At 51.8% G+C, this 24,958-nt stretch overlaps 1 protein-coding gene and 2 long non-coding RNA genes across 5 annotated transcripts; 1 reads left to right on the plus strand and 2 right to left on the minus strand.

Moving 5' to 3' along the window:
• Positions 1 to 1,822: 1,822 nt before the first annotated feature.
• Gm38659 lies at positions 1,823 to 5,372 on the minus strand. 2 transcript variants are annotated; one of them, XR_003949598.1, is made up of 6 exons: positions 5,211 to 5,372; positions 4,394 to 4,497; positions 4,123 to 4,253; positions 3,731 to 3,895; positions 2,635 to 2,733; positions 1,823 to 2,137 (listed from the first exon to the last, which is right to left on the minus strand). It is a non-coding gene; the product is annotated as a predicted gene, 38659 (long non-coding RNA). The 2 variants fall into 2 exon arrangements; XR_880160.2 differs by having other exon boundaries at positions 4,123 to 4,497.
• A 649-nt stretch (positions 5,373 to 6,021) lies between these two features.
• Dlx4 (distal-less homeobox 4) lies at positions 6,022 to 11,869 on the minus strand. Of its 2 annotated transcripts, NM_007867.4 has the most exons (3): positions 10,771 to 11,376; positions 7,364 to 7,554; positions 6,022 to 7,044 (listed from the first exon to the last, which is right to left on the minus strand). In NM_007867.4, exons 1-3 carry the CDS (start codon positions 11,054 to 11,056, stop codon positions 6,799 to 6,801), a joined length of 723 nt encoding a protein of 240 aa, NP_031893.3. In that variant the 5' UTR covers positions 11,057 to 11,376; the 3' UTR covers positions 6,022 to 6,798. The 2 variants fall into 2 exon arrangements, with proteins under 2 accessions (NP_031893.3, XP_030101379.1); XM_030245519.1 differs by lacking the exons at positions 6,022 to 7,044; positions 7,364 to 7,554 and adding an exon at positions 10,435 to 10,554 and having other exon boundaries at positions 10,771 to 11,869.
• Dlx4os (distal-less homeobox 4, opposite strand) lies at positions 10,628 to 24,622 on the plus strand. The gene is made up of 3 exons (NR_040279.1): positions 10,628 to 10,849; positions 20,926 to 21,080; positions 23,337 to 24,622. It is a non-coding gene; the product is annotated as a distal-less homeobox 4, opposite strand (long non-coding RNA).
• The last annotated feature ends 336 nt before the right edge of the window (positions 24,623 to 24,958 follow it).

Consider the following 24,958-nt stretch of genomic DNA (forward strand, 5'->3'; position numbering starts at 1 on the left):
GGGAATGTGACAGGGGCAAGGCAGAGGCATGTCAGAAGCCCAGCCTCGTGCAGCCTGGCTTCCCCCGAGGATGTGTTAGAGCAAAGAATTCCCTACAGCTCCAGGGCAGGGAGGAGTAGTCTACAGCAGGCCCCAGCTTGCAGAGACCAAGCGAGGAGTGGACCAGCGGCTGTGTAGGCCTTGCTAGTGGGAAGGGGAGAGATGAGGATCGTAGCTGCCCATCCCGTTGTGATCAGCCCCTCTTTTTTTTTTTTTTTTTTTTTTGGTTTTTCAAGACAGGGTTTCTCTGTGTAGTCCTGGCTGTCCTGGAACTCACTCTGTAGACCAGACTGGCCTTAAACTCAGAAATCCGCCTGCCTCTGCCTCCCAAGTGCTGGGATTAAAGGCCTGTGCCACCACTGCCCGGCTCAGCCCCTCCTTATAAAGGGAGTAGAAATATCAGAGTTGGTGGGGGTGGGGTGACTAGGTGGAGACTGAGCTTCTGAGCCAGGAGCCCACCCCAGTCTGATCTCTGGCAACTTCAATATGGTGGGGGCATGTAAACCATCTTGGCTCCCTTGAGTAAAAGCAGGACAAAGAAAGAGACCAGGTAACTCACTTGACCTAATTGCCTTGGGTTTTAGTCATAGGCTTGGCAATGGGGGCCAGTCTCCTTCTGGACAGTGAACAAGACAAGTGTCTTCCTAAGGTCTCAGCTGAGCTCTTGAGAGGGAACCAGTCCAGGTGGGAACATGTCTGACGTGGAATCTGCAGAGGGGCATTGTCCCCTGCAAGTGACCTAATCTCTCCGTCCAGGAGTCAGCGAAGTTGAGGATCAGCACCCACGAGGAGGTGACAATCAGAAAGCCTGCGATCCTTCCTTTGTGGGGTCTACTCCTTTCCCCTTTCTGGGCTGGCCAAACCTGGCTCAGTGGCTCAGTGCCAGCCAACTCCAGGGTTGCCCAAAGCTGTAGACTGCATCTAGTCTGATTCATGGAAGCAGAGTGGTGTTCCTGGAGAGAGCTGTCAGGCTAATGGGAGACTCTGAGGTCTTCTGCCTCAGAAAACTTTAGCCTTGAGGGGAAGTGGTAGCCACAGCACCAGTCCCTAGCCAAGAGGAAATCATGCGAGTCTCAGAGACTATATAACTTGCTCAGTTCACCCAGCAATCACTACCAAACACAGGGCTCCAAACCCATAGCCTTCTTTGCCAGCCTGGGACCCCACCCCCACCCCCCTCAGGCTGGGAGTCAGTGGTAGAAGGCTTGGGCAGGGGAGCAGAAGGATGCATGGAGAAGTCCAGAAGAAGCTCGCCCGCCCCCCCCCCGCCCCCACCCAATCTGTAGCTAGCCTAAGACTCAGGCAGCGCTGGATGCTAGGGACACGTCTGGGAGTCATGGAGTGTAGGGAGGAGCTGGGGATGGGAGTTCTAGCCAGAGCTCAGGGGAAAGAAGCAAGCAAAGAAAATGAAATCATCAATTCATCGGATTTCTGAGAGGCCACCCAACCCCCTCCCCCTCCCCCACAGCAGCACCTAGGGAGATAGGGGAGAAAACATTAGCCAAGAAAAGGGATGGGGTAAGAGAGAAGCCAGAAGGGAGAAATAAAAAAGGCCTATGTTCCTTCACACATGCACAGAGAGAGAAAGAGACAGAGAGAGAGAAACTGCAGACTTCTTTTTAAGTTTTTATTTACTTATTATTTAATTTATTTTTGAGACCTGGCTGGCCTAGGATTCCAGAATGCTGGAATTAAAAGCATATATGGTCACACCCATCCTGTTTTCTAGTGTCCCCCCCCCCCCCCACTTCCCTTCCTTGACCAAGTCCCATGTAGCCCAGGCTGGCTTTGAACTTGCAGTGTAGCTAAGGATAACCTTACACTATTGGTCCTCTTGTCTCTACCTTCTAATATTTGTGTTACTCCTGTGCCAGGATCCTTGGGCCCGCCTGTCAGCACGCACTCTGGGATGACAGGGTCGCTGTATTCTTTCATTTGTGGATCTGGCCAGCTGGGACATGAGAAGAAGAGGCATGGGGTGACACGAGGAGGCCTGCGATGACACTGGCTTCACTCTGGGAGCTTGTCCACTGGGAAGAGGCAGCAGCCATGGAGGACACACTGAGGGAATTCTTCCTGGGCTCCACCTCCAACAGGCCTACAGCAGGGGGAAGGTGAGGCACAGTGGGGAGAGAAAAAGAGCTGAGAGACCCCTCTGAGAGAAGCAAAGGTAGATGATAGTGACAGACAGTTCCGGACTAGTGGCTCTCTCTCTCTCTCTCTCTCTCTCTCTCTCTCTCTCTCTCCCTCCCTCCCTCCTTTATGTTTTTGTTTTTGTTTTTTTTAAAGACAGGATCCAGAGGCTGTAGCCTTTGCTGCTCTGTTCTAAAACTCACTGCATAGACCAGGTTGGCCTCAAACCCAGCTCTGCCTCAACTGGGATGACAGGTAGGCATGTGCCCCTAATCAGTGCCTTTTCTTCTGCATTTTAATTGTTAAATCATGATGACCTGAAACAGGGGATCCCAAGGAATGGGGCACTAAGCTTCTTCCCTCTTCCTGCCCAGCCCTGCCCTCCTCAGTTTCTAGACTACCTAAGGTCTGGCAAGGAAAGGGGTATCTGAGGTAATCTGGGGTGGGGACAGGGATACCTACCTGTAACATGCTTTGGGGAAGGCAGAAGCTTCAATGGCCCTGGGGCCAGACAGACAGCAGATTGCCACCAGGTCGATGAAAGGAACTTTGATCAGACTCCTAGCAGAAGCAGAATGTGCTGGAGTGTAGTGAGGAGAGACTGGGGGAGGGGGACACAGAGGGCATCTCAAGAGACTCGGGAACAGGCAGTCACTGTCCACCTCCAGTGGATCCTGCCCCATTGACCCATATCCTCTATAAATTCTAGGAAAGTCCTTGATCTCCAAAGCTCCGTCTACACAGGCCTTAGCTACCTGGATAACATTCCATCGCCTCTGGAGCCAATCCCAGAGGCAAGCCCAGGCATCCGAGCTCTAGTGAGGCCTGGTCTGAGTAATCAGCTGCTAGAGCTGCGAAGCCCTGGAGTGTCCTGGAGGAGTGGCTCCCCACCCCCCATCTCATAGAGGCACAGTAGATTCGGGGAAGGGGGGAGGGGCAGCCTGTCACTCCAGGGTCTTCCCACCCCCCCTCCCACGGACCACATTCTCCTTCTTCCCACCTGCAAGCAATTTGGCCAATGGGAGGGCAGCTAAGATTGCTGTGTGGAATCCTTTCTAGATCTGGGTGCATTTGGTGAGGAGGGGGCTGCCTCCTTCCCCACGCTAGACCCCGTGTAACCTTTTCCTCTTCACAGAAGCAAATTACTGGTAATTATCTCACATCCAAAGCCTTCAGGAGCTGCTTCCAAATTGCTTTAATTGAATTAATTGAATCTCATTTGGTCTGGGGGAGAGAATGGGGGGCATACCTTAAAATAGTACAGAGGAGTGATGGGGGGTGGTGAGCTATGCAGAAAGAGGCCATTTTCCTGTGGCTGAGACCATGGATGTGACAGAGTGTGCCCTGGACACTCTACCCCTGTTCTGTAGCCTCAGACGATGTTAGAAGGGCAAAGCCGCTGTCCACTTTGAGCAGGGGACCTTGCCTGAGTCCTGCTCTCTAACAGTGTTGTCCGGGATATGCTGGGATATATCTCCAGCCCCATCCTTCCTCCCTATCCTGGGGAGGCAGGTTTATTTGCTTAGGTGAGAGGTGAATAGACACTACAGAATCTCACCTTGAAAGCAAGCTGACCCCTTCGACTGACTGCCCCAGTGGCAGATGCGAATGTCATTTATAAAGCGCCTACTGTGTCCCAGGCACCATGTCAAGGCTGTTACAGGCATTTTATCAGTTCATCATCACAACTGTACAGCGAAGCAAATCCTGTTATCGTTCCTGTCTGAAGGGAGAAGAAATAAAACACAGCTTAAGAAACCTGGCAAGCCTGGAGGCAGCGGCTACAGCCGCAACAGCACACAGCCCTTTAATCCCAGTGCTTGGGAGACAAAGACAGGCAGATCTGAGTTCCAGGCCAGCCCAGTCTGCAGAGTGCTTTCCAGGACAGCCAGGGCTAACATAAAGTAAGCAAGTATCCACTGCTGGGACACTTTTTTGACCAAAGTCTACCTTCCCTCTTCCCTTTGCTTTACTGTCAGACACAGTGTTGCCAGTGGAGCACAGGATTCAGTAACCATGGTATCTAGAGAGATGGAGATGAGGCATCTTTCTTGTTGGGATTCCTCCGAGTCCATCAGCACCTAGAAGTCCAAGGCAACTGGATCAGCTCCCAAGTGGAAAAGAGTGTCACATGGGAAGGGCACATGGGGGTAAGGGAAGGGGTGCCGCAGGCTCAGCTGGTCCCTGGCTGAAAGAGCAATTACGGCTTCTGCTACTTAACTTTACAACCCAGGCTGTTGTTTTAACGATGCGACTCGTGTTGGGCTGTCCAATTAATCTGCCTTTGGAGGCTTTCCGAGATGGGGCGGTAGATCTTATCTTGCTCTGTGGAAAGAGGAGTGTGTAGCCTGCATGGCAGGGAACAGCACCCCGAGGCCCTTGGCCTCAAAGAAGACCTAGAGGAGACATCTGGGGCCAGCCACCCCTAGAGCAGTGGAGCCAGGGTCCAAGGGCGGTGGGGCAGGGGGAGGGGGGAGGTTGAAAGGGAGAAAGGGGATGGGAGGGTCTCCACAGTGGGTAGGTTCACTCCACACTGCCCTATGACCTGCCATTTGCTGCCCACGGGGCCATCTTCTGTGAGTCTCTCGGGGACTGGGTGTGACCACTGACCCAGTAGTGGGACAAAGAAGGAATGTGTACAGACATCCCTAGGTGAGATCCTTCCACTGAATGCAGTACCCCTCTGTCCTCCCTATGACCCCAAACTAAGCTTCTTTTCTGGCTCGGGGTTGGCTGGAAGTGCCCTACTGGGCTTTTCAACCAAAGACTTGGTGCCCTCAGTTTAATGTGATTGGGAACAGGTTCAGGCAGTGAGAGCAAGCTAGCCTTTGAAGCCTTTTGCCTGGAACTGGAGGCCCCTCCCCAGCCCCTGGGGCCACTCTGGGCTGAATTCCCTGAACCCTGAATGCTGACCCTGTCCTCCCCCACCCCCATGCTGTATGTGTGGTGTGAGCTGCGGTCCAGGATGAATCCTGATGCTGCAGTCCTGATGCTCTGGAAGCTGACCACCCTCCTCCCCCAGCCCACACTGGACTTACAGCCTCTGGACAGTGCCCAAACGGCCTCTGTCCTGCTTTTCCTTTGCTTCTTGCCACACTGCCTCCAGTCCTCTGTTCGGCCACATGTTAGCCTAAAGCACCTGTCCTGGCCATGTTGCTAGGAGCTACCCAGCAGGAGATCCAAAGATGCCTATTAGATGGAGAGTTCCAGTTCCTTCTAGTATTCTCCTCCCCCTTACCCCTTTCTGTAGGCTAAAGCCATTCCACCTCCAGCAGGTCACTTCTTCCAGAAGGACTGCCCTAGCTCAGTCTTCTCCTGGTAGAATACCGTGGCTGTGAAGTGCCCCGGCTCCCTCTACAACTGGCCCCCAGAGGGGTCTGCTGAGGAAGACCATTCTGAATGAGCCATTCCGTGTAGGAGCATCTTCCCATTTCAGATGAAGCCACAGGCTGTTACAATGTTCCTGAGCCAGAACCCCAGAGCTAGCTGGCAGCAGAGGCATACCGAGAATCTAATGTTGGGCTGGAGAGATGGCTCAGTGGTTAAGAACACTGGCTGCTCTTCCAGAGGATCCAGGTTCGATTTCCAGCACCCACATGGCAGCTCACTACTGTCTGTAACTCCAGTTTCAGGGGGGTCCCAATATTCTCATACAGACATCCATGCAGGCAAAACATCAATGCATATAAAATGAAATAAATAAATCATTAATTTAAAAAGTGGTGTCTATGACTTCTGGTGAAGGGGAGGATATATCAGATGAGGAAGAAAAGATGAGCGGAGCAGCTAGCTCCAGAAGGGATAAATACAGGAGACGAACATGGCTAGCTAATATACTCAGGACTCTGATTCTTTTTTAATACATATATACATTTTAATAGCTTGTGATTTGAGAGCAGTTTCTTTGATCGAGGCAACAGCGAGGAGCTATGCCTGCACTGATCCTGGTAATCTGTTTGTCCCATTTCTCCTTCTGGGCTTCCAACAATGTGTGCAGGTGAACTTGTTAGGTGTTAAGGATGGAGAGTCGTGGGCCTAGGCTCTTAATACATACTGTTGAATTATATGGACGATTAAGCCCATGGCTATCAATTCAAAATGGGTAGATATGGCGCTAGAGAGCCGTTTAAAGCGGAGAAGCACAAGCTGCCCACAGGTCCACAAGTTTTGCTTTGGAGCTGGGGCCTTTTACATGTTAAACACTCACTCTACCACTGGGCCACCACCAGTAATTAGTAAATGAAAGTCGGAGACTCTATGGTGGCCAACAACACAGACCCTGTGTCCACTTCTGGTTTTGTTCCTGGAAGGGCTGTCTGGGCCCCCATGGTGCAGGCCAGGAATAATATTTGTTTTCTTCCTGGTTTGGATCCTAGGGCTGTGCTTGGGGCTGCAGTCATTTGAAGGAGAGGGAGTGGCAAGATTGTGGCCGTCCAAAGCCCCTGATCTAACTCTCTGCTTTGGAGAGCCAGGCTTCCACACCATTCTTTCCCTTTTTCTCCTTCGGTGTCTTGTCTTCTGAGAAAATCCATCTGGAGCTGGTTTCCTCTCCTCCCAGAAGGGGAGCAGGTGCTCGGGTCCTGGGCTTGACAGGAGGGCTGAAGTCTGACCAGCCTCCCTCCAGACTCACATCATCTGAGGCAGTGCCAGCACATCTGGGGAGCGATGCTGATACCAGGCACCAAAGTGGCTGTTGTCATAGCCACTGGAAGGCAGGGTGTCTGCCTTGGGTAGACCCCAGATGAATGGTAGGGCTGGAGAGTGGGGAGACAGGGAGGGGGGTCTCCCAGAGAAGTCCTCTTCCGGCTCCCCAGAGCTCTGTTTCAGGAGCTTCTTATATTTGGAGCGTTTGTTCTGAAACCAGATCTTTACCTTTGAGAGGAAAAGAGGACGGATTAGGAGTGTCTATGAAAGGTGTGGGAAGGGACCTGGCCACAGAGAGTGAGTCCTGGGAACCTTTGCTCCAGCTCTTCAGTTCTGGAATCCCCCAGTCTCAGCTTCCTGTCTGGGCACACTCCTCTTCTTGAGTCTCATTCTCCTCTAACATGTACCCCCCAACTCATGCTGTGGACCAGCTATGGGCACTGCTTATCCAAGAGCCGTGTCAGCAAAATTGTGGGACTCCTTTGTGGGTTCTCAGAGGGCAGAGAATGGGAAGTTTTGCCTTGAGCAGGGACAGGACTGGCCCTACCTGGGTTTGGGTGAGTCCGAGTTGTGCTGCCAGCTGAGCTCTCTCGGGCAGGGCCAGGTATTGGGTGTGCTGGAAACGCTGGTTCAGGTGTTGGAGCTGCAGGCTAGAGTAGATGGTTCTGGGCTTGCGCAGCTTCCTGGTCAGGGACTGCTGCTGGGAGGGCACCAGAGACAGTGCCAGCTTCTCTGATTCTGGGAGGCAGAAGAACACTAAGCTGTAAGCATGCAAAGGGACCAGGTGAGTCGGGCATTTCTTAATAAGCTCATCGCATCCCACACCATGGGCAATCAGCAAAAACAACAGCAGCCTTCACTATCAACCTGAGTCTCGGTGTGTGTGTGCAGTGGAACAAGCCTTGCCTATCCCTGCCATTTCAACACCAGCAACAGTCAATACAAGCTTCAGCTCTTGAGTTCTTGTCCTGCTGAAGCTACCACTATAGGACCTAAGAACACAAATCGCCAAGGGCCAGGGTAAGGGTGCCCAGGCTCCTGCAGGGTGGCAGGGTGCTGGTATGTTGGTTGGTGGACCTGCTTAGAATAGAACAGGGCAAAAGACTCGTGGAGAGCTGAGCTAAGGTCTGGAGATGAGCAGAGCAGTGTATCAAAGACTCAAGAAACCTAAGAGTAATACTCAAAGTTTCAGGGATCTAGAAACAAGATGTATTTCCTGCGGGCCCCAGCGCGGTTGCTTCAGAAGGAAAGTGATTCAGGTCCGGAAAGCTTAATGTTCCGCCAGCAATACGGGTTGTTATATTGTCATCGCTGGGCTGTAGGCTGTAGCAAAAGGTCTGGTGTCCCCCACAGGCCCCCAACTCCCACTATTATAGGAAGCGGCTTCAGGTTGGCGTCAAGATTGAGGGCATGGGTTTCCATTCTTGAAACCGGGGCCCCGACCTGGACCACTTTATGGGATACTGAGACTGTGCAAGGGGATGAGAAATGGGAAGAGGCAAAATGCCTGCCCGGGATGACAAAATGTTGGGGTGACAGCTGCCTCTTTCCGTGCAGGTCTACTATGAGGACCCCAGAATAGAGCGGGTGAGATGTCCCTGCCTGTATCCTGGCAGCAGTAGCAGCTTCTGTCCTTCAGCTCCCCATCCATTCTTAGCTGGGTTCACCCAACAGATGTTAGGGTCTCTGCTCGTGGGCCGCAGTCACCACTGCCTTCACCTCCCCCACATCCCTCACCGGTGGCCTTGGGGGCTGTGGTCCTCAAATCCTGTCCCCTGGATTCCAACCTCAGCCAATTCCCAGAAAAACCATTGGGTTTCCGCTCCCGCTCCCGCTCCCGCCCGCGCTCCCGCCCGCGCCTGTCTTGTCTCTCCTACTCCGACTTCTACTGCTCACCCGGGGCCGGCAGCCAAGCGACAACCCATGCCTTCTTGGCTGCCTGGACCGCGCAGTTCGGGTAATAGCGAGCAGAGCGCGAAGGAAGACAGCCTGGACTGCTGAACTCGCAGAGCAGATCACCTTCCAGGTGCCTTCCGGAACAGCTGCCTTTTTCCACACTAGTTTTGGCAAGTCACAACTGGATCTACCCCGGTCGGTCGCGATAACGGGTCCCCAGGGCCTCCGTGGAGGCGCGGCAGCCACACCCGCAGCCCCAAAGGGGTGTTGCTGAGGCTCTTTCTGAGCCAAATGCCTCCCTGGGACGGAGGTGCACCCGTAGTATGGGCGTAGGACACCCCAAGCCCTCTCTCGTACTCCAATCATTCATTCAAGAATGGGCGGCGGCCCGCATAATTTCAATAGCGAAATGCTACGGTATATTTTTTTTTTAAAGAATCTGTTTGTGAACATGGAGTCTCTGTTTTGTTTTATTTTATTTTATTTTTTCGTTGTATCCGGGTAAAGTACGTAATAGAAAGAATTCTTCAGTCCATTGTTCTTGGACCAAGCTAGGGAAGGCATATGGAAGACAGGTCCACCTTATTGCCAGACAGGTCTCCCAATAAGGACAGGTTCTTCCTCTCCAGTCCCAAAATGCACACTGTCTGTCCTCATGTGCACACACAGGACGGATAGCAGGTTGCCCGACTTGTCCTCAAACTCAGGACCCCCCTTGCCTTTACTTCCCCAGTGTATATTAGTATATCTAAAAAGAAGAGTCCAAGCGGTTCCTTTGTAGATCTGTATGCAAAACTCTGCCACTCAGACGGACTGTCCCTCCTCCAAGGAGACCCAGCAACCTAGCAGGCCCACCCCCACTCTGCTCCAGAAAGCTGTTAACTTTCTGGGGTCCTGAGAAGTTCCTAAAGTCCCCTTTCCTGGCTCCGTCCATTGAGGAAAGTGAACTTGCCCTGGTCCAGGAGCCTGGAAAAAAAAGTTGTGTCCTGGATCTATCTATATGCATTCCTTCTATCTCAGTTTCTCCAACCATAGAACAAGGAATGTGAGCCTCTATTCTAATGTGGTTTTGGTTGGGGGTGTATGTGTCATGAATTTATGCCAGAATGACCAGGGAAAAGGAGAGAAACATCTTGGTTTGGGGCTGATTATGTGAAGTCACATCACAGACTTGCGCATCTTCGAGGACTATGCCAAGAACAATTGGACCATTTTGATGTTCAAGGAGTCAGTGGGTCTATGGAGAGCATCCTCGTACTGCCAGCCAGGGTCTGTCAGTTGGGCTGTGCATAGGTCGGAGCTAGGAAGGCCAGCTGCTCCCCTGTCTTCACCGAAGCCTTCCAGTGGAGCTCAGATTTGCTGCAGGCAACCGAAGCTGGGTCTAATGTATCCCAAAGTTAAAGGTGGAGATGGTAAAGATGTCTTAGGCACAAGGCAGAGGAGGCCAGGGAAAGAGCTGGAGACTGGTAGACCAGCCTGTAAGTTTATTATTTGAGCAACAGTTGGTGGGGGTCTTATACCCAGATCCTGCAGGGTATAGGCACCTCCAGGAAAAGGGGGTGGGGCCCAGGAAAGGAGAAGGAACCCAGCCTAGTTGTCTACCTATCTCCAACTGGAAACTGATTTCTGTTTAGTAGTGTTTGATTTATATACTGGTTTCTGAGACCAGAACTCAAAAGGGATGATGTCGGAACGGAGTGAAGGATGAGGAGAATCACAGGGAAGGGGTTAGATCTCCACCTCTCCATCTGGATTAGGGCAAATTTCCGTTACACAGGTACTCACACAGCTCCACTGCTCCAGGGGGTGGGGTAGGGAGCCCTCCCGCCTGGCTTTTCAAAACTGCAAATCGAAACCAGGTCGAATTTAAAAAGGAGACCTAGATCAACTTGCCTCCGCTCCTCCCCCATCCTTCGCCCTCCCCCTACCGCAGATTCCTGGGTATCGGAGAGAGAAGCGTTTGAATCCCTCTAGTTGCGCGCAAGCAGAAGAACGCGAAATTTATGCAAAGACAACCCAGACCCCAGAGGTGAGGAGAGCCGCCGCGGTCACACTTACCTGCTTCGAGCTCCTGCGGGTGTTCAGCCGGCCTGTGAAAGGGCTGAGATGGCGCCACCAATTGTTGCTGGCGGGGCAGGTAGGAGTCTCCTGGGGTTGCCGGCCCAGGGTGGGAATAGGACCGGGGGTGGCCGTAGGACTGGGAGTAGGACAAATCGGGAGAAGCTGCGGTTCCCGGGGATAGTCCGAGCGGGTAAGCAGCCACTACCGACAGGGCGGGGGCGAGGTCCGGGAAGACAACGTTGGAGGCACCACGGTCAGGAAGGGGACAGGGTAAAGAGGTCATTGCGGCCGGTGCCGGGCCACAGGGCCTAGGTCATGGCCCGCACGCTGTCTACTCTTTCTGCCAGCTCCTTTCAAAGTCTCCAGCTCCAGCAAGCCACTCTTACACTTCAGATGCCTGGAAAAATGTCTCTCTGAGCCTCTTCCGGCAGAGAACTCGCACCCGGGAAAGGGTTTTTTGGGGTACCCCGTGGTTTTACCCTTCCCCATCTTTTCCTCTGGGTTCGGTTCCCGGGACCCCAGGGGTCCCCCGCCCACTTAGACACCCCGGATTGGCTATTCCTTGGTGACCTCAAGCTGAGCCCGCCCCCCACCCCTCGTGTTAGCGTGCACCGGGAAACGGGAGGGATGCGAGCTCCGGACCCCACATCCCTGCATCAACTCCGAGTTCCTGGGGAATCGGTAGAGTCAGGAAGTCTCAGTAACGATGTTCAAGGTGCTAGGAAATTGGGCCTGGGATGGCTAGGGGACGAGGGAAGCTGCGCGGTAACTAGAGACGCTTTGGAGACTCAGAACCTGTGTGCGCGTCGCGCGGGTCTGCATGGCCCCACGCTGCCAGGGCTCTGCGAGGGAGTGGAAAAAGCAGCTAGCCAGCGCCGGCCGCTTATTCAGCGCGTCGGAATGCGTAGCTGCAGAGCGATGGCAGTTTGTTGGTAAACAGACGCTGGGGCCTGGAGGGTGCCGCCTGGCGCCCAGCCTGCCCCGCACGCGCGTGGCGCGCACGCCCCCGCCGAGCGCCCAGAGCCTGGCACGCCGCGACCGCCGCCACTGCGCCTCACCACCCCCAATGCAAGCTTCCGCTTCCGGCAGGGGCCCCGGTTTAGTTGCGACACCACAGCTCCTGCAGGCCCTTGAGGCTGCTGGAGGGAATCTGCTGTCTGGGATTCGCCTGTACCGAGCCCCGCCTTTTCTGGCACTCTGCAAAATGTAGCCTCCCAGGAACTGGGGCAAAATCTGGGAGTGGGGATGAATCTAGTTTGATGGCTCCTGGGAGGGCACAGAAAATATGGCTAACTCCATTGTACTTCCAGACTGTGTTCGGGACCTGTCTCTTAGCAGGACAGGAGGCCTTAATGAACACCATGTATGCAAGCATCTGTTGCCACGTGCACAAAAATACATAGAGTCTTCATCCAACATATATTGTTACATACCAATATCCCTCTACGAAAAGAGGCTCATTTATGGACCGGCAAACACAGACTTTAAGGTGTGGTGTATATACAGCTGCATCCCCAACCATGGGCAACTCTTTGAATAAAAGCACAGGATTGAGGTGGATGAGATGGCTCAGCAGACAAGAGATGAAGAGCAATTAGGTTGCCACCAAGCCTGACCATCTGAGTTGGAGTCCCCAGGACCATATAATGGAAGAAAAAACAAACTCCCAAGAGCTAGTCTCTTGAGCTCCATATGTGGGCTCTGTTATGCATGGATCTTCACACATACGCATAACCCAAACATAAATAAATGTAATATTTTTATTTAAAACACATTGTGCTTACCTGGCACATATGCTTGTATATTACAAGTCAAATCACTAATTTTCCTTCTCAGAAATAAGGCTGTCCAAACGTGAACATATATGCTCATGTGTGGGCTACCCTTTCCCACACATCTAAGCTGCTTTGCAAAATGAGAGAGACAATTCTTTTGGTTTGGTTTGATTTTCTAAGACAGGATTTCTCTGTGTAGTGCTGGCTGTCCAGAACTCATTCTGTAGACCAGGCTGGCCTGGAACTCAGAGATCTGCCTCCTGCCTCCTGCCTCCTGCCTCCTGCCTCCTGCCTCCTGCCTCCTGCCTCCTGCCTCCTGCCTCCTGCCTCCTGCCTCCTGCCTCCTGCCTCCTGCCTCCTGCCTCCTGCCTCCTGCCTCCTGCCTCCTGCCTCCTGCCTCCCTCGCTGGGATTAAAGACAAAGGCAAACACCATCACTACCCAGCGTTATCTCCTATTCCAGAAGTCCTCACAGATTCCCTAGAAAACCTACACACTCGATCCCTCTGTTACACATGCCATCTTTATGCTTGCACACACGCGCGCGCGCACACACACACACCAGGGCTCAGAGTAAAAGTGGCAATCTTGGGGTGTTAGGTAGATGAAAGAGGACAGACAGCTATTAGAAGAAATGGCAAGGAGTGGATGAAGGCCCTGGTCTCAGAGCAGATGTAGGCCTTCTAAAATAGACAAAGTCTGGGGCTGGAGAGATAGCTCCATGGTTAAGAACACTGACTGCTTCTTCCTGTTCAATTCCCAGCGCCCACATGGAGGTTCACAACCATATGCCATTCCAGTTCCAGAAGATCTGAGAACCTCTTCTGGCCTCTCTGATCACCAGGCAGATGCATAGTACCCAGACAGAACACCCATACACATAAAAAAATAAGTAAACAGAAAGAGACATTTCTAGGCACTGTATATCAGGACTGTTGAAACTCACAGACAGGAGAAAACTAATTTGCTTTTACACCCCCCTCTCCAATTGCACAGAAATTAATTTCTCCAGGAAAATACCTGCTGGCCACTGCCATAGAGGTCTCTACCCCGTGATCCTGGAGCTCAGATTAGGGGGCTCTGTAGGAGATCCTCTTTGTCTGGTTGGCTGGGGGAAGGTGTGAGTTTGTTTGGTAGGGAAATGTTCTTTTGATGTGAGACCACCTTTCCCTGGGTTTCAGTATGCCTTCCTCCTTAGAGCTGGGGCGATGAGCAGCTGAAGATGTTGCTTTCCAAGTCTTTCTGTCTCTAGCACTGTTCTGCTCTTTCAATCTTTCAAGACAGGGTCTCTCTGTTTAGCCCTGGCTACCCTGGAACTAGACCAGGCTGACCTGGAACTGAACTCAGAGATCCACCTATCTCTGCCTCCCGGGTGCAGGGATGAAAGGCGCACGTGCCACCACAGCCTGGCTGTGCTGTTCTTTAGAAGGGAGTCTGCTGTGGTGTTTCCAGGGATGGCTTCTCTCTCACGCTGTAAGATTCAAAGCAAGAAGATGTGCTTTGAGGCAGGGCTGGCTGTGAGGGCAGATTTGCTTTCTAGCGTGAATGGAGAGGATGATGGGAGACACTTCCGGGGGGGGGGGGGGCAGGTAACCAGAATCCTTTCAGTGCTGGGCCCCTGCTGGAGGAAGGGCAGAGGTGAGTGTCCTGGTAGACTCTTTGGATCACATCCAAAGCAGGGTCCCTGGTGAAGGCCTCCTCTGAGCTTCCCTGTGTGCTCAGGAGCATCCTGAAAGAAAGTTGGACCTGTCCTTCTGCGGTAACCCTGCAGAATTCATACGCTCCGGCGCATCCTCACAAGAACCCTGCTGTGAACGGTAGTTACCGTTTGTCTCCCTCCAACATCACCAGCCTCACTGCACCGTCAGCATGAGGTATGAGGAACCCAAGCACTTGCTGGCACACCTAGGCATCCTCTTAGGCATCCCCCACCCCAACACAACATCAGCCTCTCAACCACAGGAAAAGTAGAAGCAGTGGCTGTGAGCCAGGGAAGGCAGTGCTTGGTGAGAACAGAGACAGGCAAATCCCGGGTTCCCTCCCCAGCACAGCCTCCGTGTAGCTGGCCTGATCAGCCAGTTCCTACCAGAATGCTCCGGGAGAGGAGGGAGCAGGACTGCGATTCCAGCCCTCTGGTGTTTGCTGTATGGTGGTTTGCAAGAATCTAAGAACAGAAAACAGAATCCAGAATCCAAGAACATGAAACAGAAAAGAAGGAGAGGAAGGAAGGGAGGGAGGGGGGGAAAGAGAGGACTGAGAGGGGAGAGGGAGGGCAAAGTAACCCTTTTCTATAATTACTCTTAGCAGAGGTGTGGGTGGCAGGAAGGCTGGGGCGTTGGAGCAACGGAATCCCAGTGGGTTTAGGACACATCGGTATGGCGCTTGTGTTTTGTTTGTTGTTTGTTTGTTGTTGGTTTGTTTTTCTAAACTGGGTACCTACCACTTGGCTGTCCTGGAGCTCACTATGTAGACCAGGCTATCCTGGAACCCACAGAGATCTCAGAGATCTGCCTGCTTCTGTCTTCCAAGTGCTGGGATTAAAGGCTTGCCTCACGCTTGGGTTTTCCTAATTTGCGGGTTTATATAAGATATATTCCTTGCTTGAGGCTGCTTTCTGCTCCTCCTGTAGCAGAATTCCCCAGGAAAACAGCCGAGTTTTCCTGGCAGTTGACAGCCAAGGGCTTCCTGCCGTACATTTGAAGGGGCTCAGTGAAGTGTAAGGGTGGCTTGTGCTGAGTCAGGCGTGGAGTTCTGAAAGTACGAGTCCACTCCCCACTTGAACCGATCTGATCGGGGAAATAAAGATTCTCACTCCCTACCAGATTTCTGCGGGCTTGGTGGTCATTTTGGAATTACACGCGCCTCTTTTCTCCTCCTCTGTGGTCACTGCTCCCAAATAAAATCTTGGTTTTGTGTTTGTTTGCTCGCCGCAAGCTTTAAAGTTCTATTTGGAGGGGTCCTTTGTAATTACGTTTTGGGAAACTAAATTCAATCTTGCAGCAACCTCCTCTCAACCCGCCTCTTTATGGTAGAGCCCCGCGTCCCGGGTCTCCTTCGCTTTTTCTGATGGAGCATTTGGTGAGCCCTGATGATGCTGGAGTGGAGCTGAAGGTCTCTGCCGTCCGGCTCAGGGGTTTCCCTTGAGCTCATTTCTACTTTCCACCCGGAGGAGAGCTCTTTCTGCGTGTTGTTTTCCAAATAATCCTAAAGATGATGGCCGTGGATCAGTCTTGGTGTCAGCGCTACCCAGTCCGGGCACCACTTGGCGTGGGTCTCCCACAAGAGTCTTCCCCTATCTCCCACACGATCTTAGCTACAACCCCATGCCACCCTCACAGCCTCAGTTTTCTTTGTTTGACATCCAAGAAGTCTACCAGAGATTGACCCGGACATTTTAAATACACAAGTACACGAAAGACGCCAAAGCTAAGAGCTTAGCTCTGAATAATTCTTTGACCAGGGCACCATCTCCAGAAGAAAACTCAAAATCAGGGAGTGTTGGAAGAAAGTGTTACCGTGGCGCCGGGCTTTGGGAGGAAGCCACTCTGTGCTGAGCTTCGCGGAGCTCCGGGACTGAGGCCAGACCTAGCTGGGTGACGCAGGGTTTCTTGGCGGAGTGTCCCATATCGCCCACCAGTAGACCAAGGACCCCCACAGGGAGCCGGACGGGTAGAGGATAACTGCGGGGAGCATACACCAGAGCCCTTCAAAACTTTGCAAGCCTGTTGAAGGCCAACCCGCCTGCAACGAATTTGCCGGTCCGGTCCGAAGGCGGCTTGGCTAGGTCTGCAGCCTTCCTCAGATCCCTGTATCGCACAGAAATTCAGACTTGGCACTCCGTTCTTCCTCGCCAGGCAGCGAGGTGAAGACTGGAAGGGGACTTGGAGTTAGAAAAATGCCTGTAGCGGGCAACGGATGAGAAAGCCAGTGTGTGTGCAGGGGCACCCAGCACATTTAGCAGAACCTACAGACCGGCACACGCTTATAGGCGATCACTCTCATAACTTATACACACACGTCACACGCACCAACTACACCACCATTTAAACACCCAACACATGTCTCCCTCTGCCTTCCAGGTTCCCCGGTAGGCGAAGGGTCTCTTTACACGGGTGTGGGCTGTTGCTTCTGCTTGGACAGTGAAGGTCAGTTTCCTTGTCGCTCTTTGCTTTTCTTCTTCTTCTTCTTCTTTCTCTTCATTATTTAAAAGGAGGTCGGCTGTTGGCCATCCCAGGATCCCAGTTTGGACTTCAGAGTCTCCTTGGTACTATTGGCCTCACCTCTGTAGGTCTGGTGGGGGGGGGATGGGAAAATACTGTTTTAGGGAGCAAAGAGACAGGGAATGGCCCCAGGAGCCGTGCAACATCAGTCCTCATTCCCAAAATGAGACAAAGAATCATGTCTGCAAAACAATACTATAACCTGCCCAGCAACAAACAAAATCAGTGTCTTTCCCTCCGTTTACACAGGGGTGGGGGTGGGGAACAAAGGGAAGATTAGAAGCAGTTCCCAGTAACCCCCCCCTCTCATTCAAGCCACCCCCACCCGGCTCTAAGGGGGAAGGCTGGCCAGGAGGAGGGAGGGAGTGCAGGCCAATGTGGTAGCTGAGAGAAGGGTGTCTCCTGCATCCACTCCAGGGCCCCCTACCCTGCATCATAGACCATCCTCTTCTGTTCCAATTGGAAGAGGATCACCCAGCCTGGAGTTCCTCACCTGCTGCTGGAAGGGCCTGGAGGAGGTGGTGAGAGGGAAGATAGCAGGCAAGAGAGATGGCTGTGGTCAGGGTGGGGGCTGTGCCAAGGGTCAGTGGCCTCCTTGGGAAAGTGAGTGCAACGTGAAATGAGCTGTTATCATTTACAACTGCTTAGGCCAACTAGGCTGGACTGCTCTTCCTTCCAGCCTCTGAGCCCCCACCCCCTTGTGTGTGTGTGTGTGTGTGTGTGTGTGTGTAGCTCTGCAGCCCAAGTTCTGGATGGCAAGTGCCTTGACCAGAGCTGAGCCTATATTCCCAACCATCATTCAACCCAATGGGGCCTCTGTTGCTTTCCCACACAAAAGGCTGGAGGGCCAGGTCCTGGTCCCTTGGATGTCTGGGGCCACTGGAAGATCCAGGTGAAGACCTGGCATCTGGAGACAGTGCCAAGGGACTGGGGGAACCTGTCCCAGGGTCTTAGAGGTTGAAGGGGGTACTCTGGGGATTTGAGTCCTCTGCTTTGAGTAAGAGTAACGATTATACAATATGTTGTCTGTGTGGCAAGCACTATGCTAAGGACTTAAGTGCCTCTCTTTATCTAATGATGACAATATTTCTGTATAAGATAGAGTCCATATCCAATGCAGATACGTATATTATCCTCTCTTTTACAAATGAGAACACTGAGGCACAAAAGGGCCAAATACCCTTTCTTAAAGCAATGGGGATCCCCAGCTCGCTGGCTACCATCACTGCCAGGGGACTGACTCTCTTCCCTGGAGAAATGCTATGCAGCAAGGGCAGAGAAAAGCCTGAGAAAGAGGAGGAGGCTGCTGGAGAGCAGTGTCTGCTATGAAGGCAGTAAGAAAAGAAATAAGATTAATAATGAGTTATAGTAATTATTATATCATAGTCATTATATTATATTAATATTATAAATAATATGAATAATTGGAACTCCTGTGCTACACATCCCAGGTAAGGGAGTCCTGTTCTTATTAACAGAAAAGGCACATGCAGGGCCTTTGTTCATTAGGCTGCAAGGTAAGAGCCATGGAAGCCAAGGAGGCAGTGTGCTGTGACCTTGAGTGATGGGAAGGTTGGACCCAGATGGGAGTAGAGGGGCTGCTTCCCTGGGTTGCCTTGGGTACCACGGTGGATTGGGGAAGGGCTCATAGGGCGGCAGAGATTTGAGGAAGAGAGACTTGCAATGGGTCAAATGTGCAGTGAAGTGGGACTCCCCAAGGGCGTGGTGGCAGAGGCAATGGAAAAGAAGAGAGCCAAGAGAAAGGTGAAGAAAGGACAACCCCCAAGTGGACTTGGTGAGTGGGACCGGGAAGAGTAGGAGAAAGACTGAGGTTCCTGGCCTGGGCAACCAGGGGAGCCCAGGGAAAGAGCCTGTGTTCCATTCAGAGGTCCAAAGGCTTTTCATCAGGTCATGGAGCAGGACCAAGATTCTGGGTTGATGCTCCATCAAGTAGCCAGCCCTGTAAAATTGGATCCTGCTGTGCTTTCTGCACAGGTGTCTCTCTCAGCCCTGCCAATGTAAGCAGGTGAAACTTACATACATGCAGATATATGCAAATGAGCAACCCGGCCTGGGCCCAGAGCCAGAGAGGCAAGTCCTCCCCCACCTCCAGGGACCCAGAACGGGCCTTCCCAGCCCTGACTCACGAGCTGACATGCCGCCTGGAATGCCATCTCCCCTGCCTGGCTTCCTCTAACTTGGTAAACTTGCTCCTGGAATCTCACTGAAGCTCAGGTCTGAGGTTCCAGGCTGGAACACCGGAAGCCAGGGCTGGGGAGACATTCTAAGTCAGAGTACTTAGAATTGTTCCTCCTCCAAAATCAGGTGATTGGAGGTAGGAGACAGATGCCTGTCTGGGTTAAAAAGTATGCAATGTGGGCCGGCAACATGGCTCAGGCCCTGTGTGAGGCAGAAGGAGAGAACCAGATACTTCCGGTTGTTCTCTGACCTCCATGGACTTGTGCCCCACAGTTTAAAAAGAAATAAAATAAACATTAAAACGTGTGCAATGTACATAGTATTTCCTAAAAACCTTTGACACACACTGGGGCTTTGTAACAACTTGTGAACTGCCTGGTTTACTAGCTCCATTTTACAGATGGAGACACCGAGGCTCATGTCGAAACGTCTTTGTCAGGGAAAACCTGACTTGTGTTCACAGAACTGGCTTTCCAGAGCAGGCAGGCCCTTCTGACTCAGTGTTCTTGGCTCCGCTCTGTGGTTTGTGCTGGGCTGAGAGAAGGGAGGGGGGAGCAGATTCTGGAGTCTGGGGCTCAAATTTTCCCAGACAATCATGGAAAAGAAGTGGTGTGTTTCTTTTGTATATTTAATTTTTTTTCATTTATTTATTTATTTGTGTTATGTGGGGGGATGGAGCCCAGGGCCTTGTGCAAGTTAGGCAGACACTCTGCCAATGAACCTGAGGAAAAAAAAAACTTCATTTCTTTTGCTCCCTGTGCACCCCAGAAAGTAAGTTCTTGCCTTGGAAAAGGGGCCATACCCTTTGAGTTGAACCATGCATTCCCACTGCGGCCCCATCATGCTTGCTTTCTCTCTCCTCTCCCTTCATCCCCTCTCTGTTTCCAGATACAAGGTCCCATAGCATAGCCTAGGCCAGCCTGGAACCCTCAGTCCCTCCTGTTTCTCCAATACGGGAATCATACTGCCAGCACACCGGGGAGTGTGCTCTTTTTATGAACCTACTAAGTACAGAGTCTACAGATTCCACTCAGTGAGTCAGTCACACACTGTGTGCACCTGTGGTTTGTGTGTGTGTTTGGGTGTGCTACAATTGAGGGGGAAATTACTGAATTTAAAACACACTGCATGGGGCTGGAGAGATGGCTCAGCAGTTACGAGCACTTCCAGAGGCCCTGAGTTCAATTCCCAGCAGCCACATGGTGGCTCACAACCATCTGTACTGGGCTCTGATGCCCTCTTCTGGCACACAGATACATGCAGATATATACATAAAATAAATAAATGTTTTAAAAAATGAAATATACAGCACAATGAAGCACCTTACAAACAAGGCATGTGGGCCAAGAACCGGAACTCCTCAGGCCTCGACACCCCCCCCCCCATACACCCTGGCTTGCACACTTTGTCTTTTCCTTCTCTTTACTTACCTCTGTCTGTTGGTGACCTTCACATGAATGGCAGGCCACACACTGGTCTTAAGCTCTGGTTATTTCGAGAGAGGTTTTCACTATGTAGCCCAGGCTGGTCTCAGATTCATAGCCTTCCTGCCTCAGTCTCTCAAGTGCTGGGAGACCAGTCTATCAGCTTCTTGCTGCCCTTAGGGTCCCCTCCTGCAGGACTGTGCCACTCTCTGGGCTTTCCCTAGCACTGCTCCTATTTCCTCCTGTCACGTGCTCTTGGTGGGGTTTACTCCATCAAGACATGAATGGAGTCCTGCAAGGTGTGACTGTGGGACATTGGCACAGGGTTGACATGTGCTAAATGACCTGTGAACACGAACTAAAGAAATAAATGAAAGTGAGGGTGTGTGTTTGAGGGGAGTGGGGTAGTATGCCTCTGTCTCTTTCATCAGAATCCCAGTGACAGGGGTCCCATTGAGGCTACAGGGCCACGTTAAGAGACGGGTTTCTGACAAAGGTCCCTGCTACCTCCTTTCCCTCCTGCTCTGTTTCTCAGCAAGGCTATCAGCTTGGATCCTGGCCTTTCCCCCAGTGCAGCCAGGTGGAGCTCACCAGCCTGGAGACCCGGTCAGTCTAAATTCTAATCCTGCCTCCACCCTGCAGTGACTTGGACAAGTAAAACTTCACTCGTGTCTCAGTTTCTTCATCTGGGTAAGTGACACAAGAGTAAGGCTGGCCTCAGAGGACTGTGAGGATTTAGTAAGTTACCTGGTAACTGCATGCAGCCCAGGGTTCACCTACTGAAGCTCCCTCCTCAGTGCACGCTCAGCCTGCCTGGTGCCAGACTCAACCTACTTTCAGAAAGGTTTTTGTATTCTGGGTGTGGTAGCAAATGCCTGTCACTCAAGAAGACTGAGGCAGGAGGATCAAAGGTTAAAGGCTGGGGGTTGGGGACTGAGGATGACTCAGTGGCTGAGAGTGATTGCTGTGAAAGCAAGAGGACATGAGTTCAAATCCCCAGCACCCATGGGAAAGCTAATTATGCCCCGAACCCCAGTGTTAGGGGTTGGAATGCTGGCCTAGGGTACAAAGAGCCCTAGGTTTGATCCTCAGCACCACATAAAACCAGGGGCTGTGGCATGAGCTCGTAATCCCAGCACTTGAAAAATAGAGGCAGGACGATCAGGCGTTCAAAAACAGCTTCAGCTACAATAGCTAGTTTGAGGCCAGCCTGGGCTAAATGGGATCTTGTTTCAAAAGCAAAGTAAAATGAAAAAATAAAAGCCAAGGAGTCTGGCCTTGTTATTACATCATAGAGCCCAGAGGGCTTGATGATGGCTGAAGGTATCACTCCAGACTGTAGAATTCATGCAGGTACCATCCATCCTCTGCTCCCTAGCCACCAGTACCCAGTTCCCCATTCTCATCTGACACGGTGTCCTGCATCATCCTGAGATGTTTAGGGCAACTTTGATTCTCCAGCCCCTCCTAAAGTCACCCTCAGTTCCTCTTGTGTCCTTTGAGGGTCTTTGTTGGCTGGTACGTGGAATGCCTCTACACTCAGGAGCACAGCTAAGCCTCACCCTGTCAGGTGGGGCAAGAATTTCTGTCCCCATTTCACAGATGAAGAAACCAGTGTTCAGAATGGCCTAGGACCTTGCCTTGCCCAACATTGCACAATGACGTGAAAGAGCTGGGGCTAGAAGAACCCCAGGCTGGTGGTCTCTGGGGAGCAGATCTCTGGGTCTTCCCAGAATATTCCAATAGATTCTTAAGGGGGCAAAAGAGGAGAGATCTGTAAGATGCCCCTGGCCAGCTACTAATGGGTCTCTCTGGGCCATGCAAGAGAGTTAGTGGTTGCCTGAACAAAGCCAGGCCCTGGCAGCCAGACAGGACAATGAACAGAGTCAAGACTTGGAGAGAGAGGGGCAACTGATCCCACAGACAAAGAGGGTGGGATGTCAGAATTCTTTGCAAACCCGTGAGGGGCTGCCCACTAATTCTGTGTGCCTGTCATATTTTGCTTTGTTTTCTCGGTATTAGGAGTGGAACCTAGGGCTGTGTGTATGCTCGGAAACCCCTAGACCCTGTATAACTATAGCCCAAGCCCTAGTACTCTGAGACTTTAAAAAAAATCTATTTTTGTTTTGTTTTTACATTTATTCACTTTGTGTGTGTGTGTGTGTGTGTGTGTGTGTGTGTGTGAGAGAGAGAGAGAGAGAGAGAGAGAGAGAACCCCCCCATCCGACATATTCCACCACAGGTGAGGATGTCAGAGGACAACTTTTGGAAGTTTGTTCTCTTCTTCCACGAGGTAGATCAAAACTCAGGTTGTCAGACCTGGTGACAGGCACCTTCATTTGAGTTCTCTGGTGGGTCCACTCTGACTTTTAAGGCCAGATGCAAGACAGCAAATAGAAGCCACAGAAATGTAGGTCCAGGCTCCATAGAGAGCTATTTTTAATAATGTGTTTTCTCAACAGCTCAGATTCAACCCAAGTCCTTCCATGTCCTGCCTGGTACATCAGGGTTTCTTTGCTGCAGTGAGACACCTGCGCTTCAGGCCAGCTTCTTTCAACACAGACACAGTCTGTCTCATAAAGTAGTTGCAAGTCCCTGTGTCTAGAGGGGTTTCCACGGAGGCTGAGATGTAGTTGAAGGTCTGGACTCTAGTAGAGACAAGAGATTTGAACCCTGATACTCTAGTTTACTAGCCGAGCGCCCCCTAGACAGGTGGCTTGGGATTTCCAGTTTTCACTTTTCTCATCTGTAGCATGGGGTTAAGAACAGCTAGCTACACATGAGGTCATTAGAAGATCAAAGGAAACGTCATGTGCCTGGCAGAACACAAGCCCCTGGGAAGCCAGTGACGTGGGGTTTGTGATGATGTGTGTGACTGGGGGCTGCATCATAGGCTGGAGGAATGTCCTGGGTGCCCACTAATGTTGTATGATTCTGTCCCCCAAGTATCAGGAAAACAGCCAAGAAGCAACCAGGAAGCAGATGGACTCAACATAGGAAACCAACAGACCCTCATGGAGGTCCAGGGAACTTCCTTGCCTTTGCTCTGTCCCCACCCCCAGGCCTGGGATTGAGATGGAGACTCTCCTGGTTCCTGGAGGACCTTGGCGTCTTTAGTCTGTAAAGGTGGCAGGAATCCCCAGACAATCCAGTCCACCCTAGAAGCCCTGCCTCTGCACAGCGTGACTCTGGAAAGTTCTGACTCGGTCACCACCTGCTCTAACCACAAACCCTGAACTGGCCCAAGCCTCCAAACCAGCAAGATGACGTGGCTCAGCCTGGAAGGTGGTGGTGGCCTCTGAGTGCCAGGCACCCAGCAGGGCAGGGAGGAGCACTTGGCAGCCTGTGGACAAGCCCTCAGCCTCCACCCTGTGGGGCTGCTCAGTTACCATGGTCCCTCTGTGTGTGAGTGTGTGTGTGCGCCAGAGGTCAGCATCAGGTGTCTTTCTCAATTCCTGCCCTGTCCTGAACCTGGAGCTTCACAATTCAGCTCAGCTGATGGCCAGGAAGCCACAGGATCCTCCCGTCTCCAGCTCGTGCTGGAATTGCAGGCATGTGTGCTGCGTCCAGCTTCTTCCGTGGTGCTCAGGATCCAAAGCTAGGTCCTCATGCGTGCATGTCTAGGCCCCAAGTCCCTCAGCTGCCATGAGCCTTAGAACTAGAAGACATCTGAAGTCCCACAAACCAGTGGGTTTTGAATTCTGGAACCAGGAGAAATGGGATTGGTAGTTTGCATATTAGTAAACACCTTGGTGGGAAAACCTTTCAGCCCAGTGCCCCCCCAAGAGACACATGAAGAAGGGAACACAGGAGGGGACAAGACTGGCATGTGTTGACATAGTAAATCAGATGAAAACCCAGATGTTTAGACTCTGGGACAGGGTGTCTTTATGTCAGCTATCTTTTTTGAGACAAAGTTTCTCAGAGTTTCTATAGCCCTGGCTGTTCCTGAACTAGCTCTGTAGATCAAGCTGGGCTGGAACTCAGAGATCTGCCTGCTTCTGGCCTCGCAAATGCTGGGATTAAAAGCATGTGCCGCCACCACCCAGATTTTTGTTTGTTTATATTTTGTCCCATCTCTGACCCCCATCCCTGGTGCCCTGTCCCCAAGACAAAGTCTTACTGTGTAACTCTGACTGTCCTTGAACTTACTCTGCATGCCAGGCTGGCCTCAAAATCACAGAGATCCACCTGCCTCTGCCTTCCAAGTTCTGAGATTAAAGGCCTGTGCCACAATACTGGCTCTAAACCAGTTATTTTTCAAAGTTCATTCCCCCAGATTAGGGAAGGCCAAGTTCACAGGGAAGTCCTTCTTGGGTCTGCCTCCCATACCTCTGTCACAGGTGGTATCAGCCATCTGAGAACAAGTTAGCCTCCCCAACTCAGCCCCCCTGTGTCTTCAATGTTGCTAAATCAAAGGAGGGTTTTAATTTTAAAAAAATTATATTTTATATAATTTGGTAGTATGTATGTATGTATGTGTACTACTTTGATACATGCAGAAGAAGGTATAAGATCTCCTAAAACTGGAGTTACAGCTAGTCGTGAGCCTCCTTGTGGAATCAAAC

This window comes from Mus musculus, chromosome 11, assembly GCF_000001635.26.
Source record: "Mus musculus strain C57BL/6J chromosome 11, GRCm38.p6 C57BL/6J".
NCBI classification, from domain to species: domain Eukaryota; kingdom Metazoa; phylum Chordata; class Mammalia; order Rodentia; family Muridae; genus Mus; species Mus musculus.

What these genes read in the sequence shown, in the direction of transcription:
- Dlx4 (NM_007867.4), bottom strand. Translation starts at nt 11,056, where the DNA reads ATGACCTCTTTACCCTGTCCCCTTCCTGACCGTGGTGCCTCCAACGTT. An exon ending in CCCGCAGGAGCTCGAAGCAG is followed by an intron (nt 7,555 to 10,770) that starts GTAAGTGTGACC and finishes TCTGCCTCCCAG; the next exon opens with AATCAGAGAAGCTGGCACTG. An exon ending in TCGGACTCACCCAAACCCAG is followed by an intron (nt 7,045 to 7,363) that starts GTAGGGCCAGTC and finishes TTCCTCTCAAAG; the next exon opens with GTAAAGATCTGGTTTCAGAA.